This window comes from Poecilia formosa, unplaced genomic scaffold, assembly GCF_000485575.1.
Source record: "Poecilia formosa unplaced genomic scaffold, Poecilia_formosa-5.1.2 Scaffold1, whole genome shotgun sequence".
Classification (NCBI taxonomy): Eukaryota; Metazoa; Chordata; class Actinopteri; order Cyprinodontiformes; family Poeciliidae; genus Poecilia; species Poecilia formosa.
Genome location: NW_006799940.1, coordinates 3414792 through 3420921, shown reverse-complemented (window position 1 = coordinate 3420921; position 6130 = coordinate 3414792). Strand labels below are relative to the sequence as shown.

General features: G+C 38.1%; 1 protein-coding gene across 11 annotated transcripts in view; it reads right to left on the bottom strand.

Moving 5' to 3' along the window:
• Nucleotides 1–2542: 2542 nt before the first annotated feature.
• Nucleotides 2543–6130, bottom strand: part of gphnb (gephyrin b) — an 85304-nt gene continuing 81716 nt past the window's right edge. For 8 of the 11 annotated variants that reach the window (XM_016668500.1, XM_016668535.1, XM_016668539.1 and 5 more), the window contains 5 exons: nt 5900–5973; nt 5705–5772; nt 5480–5583; nt 4122–4218; nt 2543–3868 (listed from right to left, as the gene is read on the bottom strand). In XM_016668500.1, coding sequence (XP_016523986.1) covers nt 3735–3868; nt 4122–4218; nt 5480–5583; nt 5705–5772; nt 5900–5973 — 477 coding nt within the window. In that variant the 3' untranslated portion in view covers nt 2543–3734. The remainder of the gene's footprint in view (nt 3869–4121; nt 4219–5479; nt 5584–5704; nt 5773–5899; nt 5974–6130) is intronic. The other 3 variants (XM_016668506.1, XM_007545462.2, XM_007545492.2) reach the window with 1 other exon arrangement.

Sequence of the window (6130 nt, the reverse complement as noted above, 5' to 3'; positions counted from 1 at the left end):
TCTTAAGGTTGGCATCAGGCATGTGGAAAACACATCAAAACACATGGGAAAAGGTGCTGTCATTATCTGAGACCAAAATCAAATGTTCTGGCTAACATTACCTGTAGATGAAAGCCAAGACTGCACAGCAGTAATCAAAACTATAGCAAACTGTGGAGACCCTACCAGGAGCAAAGAGTTTGGTCTGAGTAGATGGGAGAATGTATCCAGAAAATACAGAACAGTTCTGAGAGAACAGCTGTCGAAGACTTCAGATTGGAGGAGAGGTTCACCTTCCAGCAAGACACCAACCATAAACAACACTGAACGGACAAACTTATCTACAGTGAGAATTTAATTACATAGAAAGCTCAATACAATTGGCTAGACTTCCTTTAATAGACATTTTTTTACAAAATGGCATTATAAATAGAAATTTATAGAATTAAAAGGAACAGTCCACCAACTATTGACTTAAAAAGATGCATAATTTTCTTTTTACTAAACAATTATGAACTACTTTTGTGGGTGGTTTGCTGTTGGAAGGTCTAAGATGGTCCCTAGTATTAATTTCCACAGTTCCATTCCTTATGGTCAATATAGGTTTGCTCTTACTGGCTTCCAATTAAATCCTCTTCTGCAAAGTCGGCAGTACAATGTTTCTCAAGAAGCTGATACGAGACACACGGGCTTGCTGCATGTTCATTACCTTTGACAGACCCTTTCCACGTACAGGTGGTAACCCGTCTGATCCTGCCAGTACCATTAACTTGTCTTAAAAAGTAAGCCATTCAGTTCTAAGAACACATAATTGGGACAGTGAAGCTCCAAATGACAGTTTGTGGGCCATCTGATGACTATGTTCTTACTTCAACAACTATTACTGCTTACAGTCTAGAGCTGACCTCATGTTATGGGTGGAGTCTGAATCAGACTGAAAACTGTGTGTGAACCTTCACTTTTTGCTGACTTTAAAAAGCCTTGAAACTAATCCTGGCCCTCATTTGTATGCCTTCCTTATTAATATGTATGTTACATGCCTGCCAAAGTAACAGATGGCATCAGGGTTTAATTCTGATAAGGCAGCCTTCAAAACAACAACCACTTTAATGGCAGGCACATAAAACACCATCCCGACTCGGGGAGCAGTGATGGAAAATGTCCCTTTCACACACATTCCTTCACACAGCCACAACTTGCTCACACCAGGATCAACACTCTAGTATTATCTCAGCTTAAGAGTTTAGCCAAAGAGGATTCTTATCTTAACGTAAAAAGGTTTACATCTGGTTTAAGTATTGGGTGATACTTCAAGCTAAGAGGTTGTATGTTCTCACTACAAGGATGTTTTCCTGGCGCTTTGACGTCTTCTGGCAGTTCAAAAACAGATATCAACACTCCTCTCTCAAACCACCCTGCGCATTGCTGTCTTCAGACTAGTTAAAATGCACTGGGATATTATGCTTAGAAGGTAACAATCTTTATTTCTCAGATACTGCAGCCACTCAGTATTTCATTTCTCTATTTGTGGACTGAGTTGAGTGTTTTCTTGAAATTCAGGATGGCTCCAGTTAGGATCTCCACAGGTTTGATGTGCTTTCTGATGCATTTGTGTGCCCTGCCCTTCGCTTATGTCCCTTGGGGACCTGTTCGGTTTCATGCTGAATTCTGCAACATGGAAGCAAAAAGGTTCCTGCAGGAATATGGGCTTTAGCCAATGAATGAACGATGTCTCCCGTTAAGTCTATGCTCTTTTCTCTTGTCCAACCATGGGAAGTAGTTTGGGCTAAGGGTTTCTAAACTGTCTCACTTTCTTGAAAGGAATCATTGGTCAAGCTTCCACATAGAAAGTACTCTGTATCCAGTGTCACTATGGTTAACGTTACTCTTTCCTGGATGTTCTCTTAACTAGGTGCTTCTGTGTTTAGCTGCGTTTCTTTCTGGGATGGAGTCACGTCATGTTCTTTGTTTTTCTTTCAAAAAAAAAGAAAAGAAAGTACTTTTGGTCCAGTAGCGGCTTTCCTGGTTGTGGTTATAGATGTATTTATTCATACTACATTTTCTTGGCATTTCTTTTTTATATAAAGTAGCCAAGACTCAATGCTTTGGTGCACAACTGTGTACGAGAATAGAGTCATTGATCAAGTTATTGATGCCATTATCGCTGTGTTCTGTTTGCTTTTCTATCCTATGGAAAATACTCTTAGCCAGTGGTTTTTAACCTCTTTCTTGGAATCATTGACCAAGCTGTTCATGTCATTAACTATGTGTTATCTTTGGTTTTAATTTCCCATTGAAAGTACTCCTTGCATGTTGCTCTATCTTCTTTGATAGAGCAACATGAAGGATTGCTTCAAAATCAACCACTTATTGCAGTCACATATGCTTTCTCAGATGTATACCTTTTTACCAGTTTCATTAAAGATCAATTGCATCTTTGTTAGACTCTTCCTGCTGGATAACCCAAAGCGCATCAGCTGGAAAACCTTCGGCACCAATGACAAAAACCTCCCACATTTTCCAGAGATATATTTTATTAAAAAACGAAAGCCAACAAGAACCCTTTTTTACATAATGATCAAGGATTTTTATTATCTTAGTCTCTTTCATCAGTTTCATATCATTACAGAAAATGTTATTGTACAGCGTTGATCAATGTCTCCTCATTGCTTAATAATTTCCTTAGGAGTGCTGGTCACATATATCTGTACAATATGGTTATTTTTCTTTTTTCTGTACATTTCTTGTGAAGTTGGTTAAAAAGGCTGTCAGCACTTAAAGAAGCTGTTTCTTTTCTTTAATCTTTTTTTCTTAAATAGTTGATCAAAAAGAAAAAGAAAAACAAAAACAAAAATGATAATTTCTCCCCGGTTCAGCTTGTCACCTTGGTGGGGGTTTGGAGTTTAAGTGAATATAAGGAAGCTTCAGGGTCTGGGCCTGGCTGGCGTGGGTGTGCCCCTAATACCCCCAACCCACCCTCCACCCTCCTACCCACCCCACACACACACACACCTCACCCTCCCGATATCGCCTCCTTCCTGTCCAGGCATTTGGCACTGCGCACATAAACAAGACTCACAAGATAAACAACAAGCAAAGCTCTTTGTGAAGCCATTATGATGCATACTAATGAGGGAAAAAACAGAAGTGTCACCTTGATGGGCCCTCAGAGGAGGAGGTGGCCTTGATATGCAGCCTCTTTCCTCTAAACTGAGCACCGTAGGAAATCTGGAGCTTTCCATGTTTTCTTCACTTTCAAAAAACTGATTTTTTTTTTCCACTAAAGATGAGAAAATAATAATTTTATTTTTTTGTCCTGGCAGGCACCTACAGCGGTCTATTAAAATGCTACTGCTATAGATAAGGTCTAGCATTGAACACACAAAGCAATTGCAATGAAAGGAACAAAGTTGCCTTAATATAATAATGATAAGAAGAATAATGATAATAATAAGAATAATAATCATAATAATATATTACAGAATAAATCTCTTTATAATTAGATTTTTTTTTCATTAAAAGTTATATTTTCTTTGTTTGAAATACTATAATCTTTTTAAATTATTAATTTTTTTAAATATGTATCTAGGTTGTGATCAAGATGTTGACTATACCTCAACGTTATCCAAATCAATAAAAACTAGCTGTGCCGTTGCATATTACAGAATAGTCAATGATATGTGGACATGCACCGTGAACCACCCATTCCAACGCTCGCTATATGTGACGTCGTCCGGCGTCCCCCTCTGATGACATCATAGCCGTCCGATGACCATGACATCGACCACCTCGCCCTTGTGCAGCTCCACGTATTGCTCTGTTTTTGGAGGTAGCATCAGGAGCCCGTTGGCACTGCGCATGCTCATCAGTCTGCTGCTCACCTGGTTCCCTGGGAGGAGATCACAAACGGAGAGCTTGTACTTATTTACATTTAGTTGTTTACACTGGTCGAGAAGGAAGCCATTGTTGAAAGAAAGCAAAAAAAGATGCACAGTTTGAGTTTGCCTTGGCTTTTTACTTCACTTAACTTTACTTTTACTTTACTTGTTAGTACTTTAAGCCCTGGCAAGGTAGTTTCTCTGTTTCCGAAACGTTTCTGTCGCTCTTCAAAATAAATTTTTTGCTGCTTTACGTTGTTGTACCTGTGCTCTGTGCCCAAGGCAGAGGCTCCTGGTGATGCCACGTCAAAATGCAGCGGTGATATTCAGGACGAGGGTCCAGCTTCACGTCACATGACAACTAAATAGTAAACAAACATATAATAAAGTTAAAGCTTTATTAAACCCCTCCAAACAGATACTTGTAGCGCATAATTTAAAATTCCTCTCTATTTTTCTTAAAGTGCTTTCTATTTTATCTTATGGAATGTATTTTTTAGGCAGTTTGCTAGAATCCAATGCTTTCATTCAATGCTCAAGCTTTACGACGCAGACAAAAAATAAAATGTCGGGATTTAGTGCAAATCCACCAGTGTGAATTGTCTCAATTTTTAACTGTCACAGATTAATTAACCAGCTAATATTAAATTGTTATACTTGTGTTGCTGAGTAAAGAGCACAGTGATAAATATTCTGCACAATAAAACCTTGACAATGACTGTTTATTCTAAAGTCCATATCAACATTAAAATAAAGCATAATTGCACCAATAAGAATCAATGTATTCTAAAAATTTGGGAGCAGTTTCCATTTAAGAAAGACCAATTACGTTATATATTCTTGTTTTAATTTTCTGTGCAAAAACAATATTGATATATTTTTATTATGATTAAAGATATATTTTTTTGTTATTTGTGTCTTATTATGCCAGAGGAATCTCATCCTGGCTCATTTAAAAAAAAATATATATATACCTAAAATGTAATCTACAAGGTGTCTTGGCCAAGACAAGAACAGCTGAAGACGGCACTAAAATATGCCACATGGAGAAAAAACAGACCAGAGGTCAATAAAATATAGTTGCCTCGTTGAGTCTGTTTTGCAAGGGTAAAGATTTAATCTAAATCTGATGCTATCTGCTTGGGAAAATTGCCCGAGTGCAACTATGCTTTAAGACCATTAATTTCTTTACAAAGTGGCACTAATATATTCAACTTCATTTCTAACTGCGTTATAATTGCAATTGATGTAGAGGTGCATGCTGGATGGCGCCCATAATGGCAGGAAACCAAATCCTTTACTTGTTAATGCTTGATGGGGGGACATAAGCTTAGCCTGCTCTGGGTGCATGATATTCTAGTGATTTCTTTTACCCACTCTGTGGTTATGAATATTCAAGACAGAGGATCACGGCTTGGGGTTGCTGGTGTCTTTGCCAAGTCACAGCAAAATGTTGTGGTCATAAATATGCATCCAGAGGATGATGAAAACACAATTACTTGATTTAAGATGCAGCAAGGCTTGAGTAGTTTTGTGCAAACATTGATTTTTATTTCTTTCTTTCTTGTTTTTTTTTTTTTTTTTTTTTTTTACAGTTCCCTTATACGCTTTGTGAGTCCTACCCTCGCTTTGATGATGGTGGGCCTGGGGTCCAAAATACCCTGCATCTTCCTCAAAGCAGGGATGACAAACAGATTACAGGTGACAACAGCGGACACGGGATTTCCTAGGACAGACGGGCGGGACAGAGGGAGGAGGACGAGAGGAGAGAGCACAAAGAAAAATATCTGAGTAACGAGTCTGTGCACATGGCTGGTAGAATCGCTCTTTCTCTCAACTTCACACACTACCTGGGAGGGCAAAGATTAGTTTGCGAGCACCATCTATGTCCAAGGTGGCAAATGTTGTTGGGAGACTGAAAAAAAACAAAAAAACAACGAATAGCACAATAAAACAACAAATGTAATTGCAGAAAAATTAATTACGAAGAACACAAATGATTTAAGCAGTCTCAATAATTAATGACATTCTGTTTGCTTTACCCTGGTTTCATGAAAACACGACCAAAATGGATCTGAGCATGAAGATCAATATCCAACACCTGCTTGAGGTAATCCTGAAAAATACAGTTGAAAGGCAAAATTATAAAATGCCCATTTCTTAAACTGAAAAATGACATTGAAATCCAATGTCATTCTCTGTGCTTTAAAAATAAAAAATGTCCAACCACTACTAAAATTTAATTTTTTTTCTGCTATCTCGCCATCTACCAC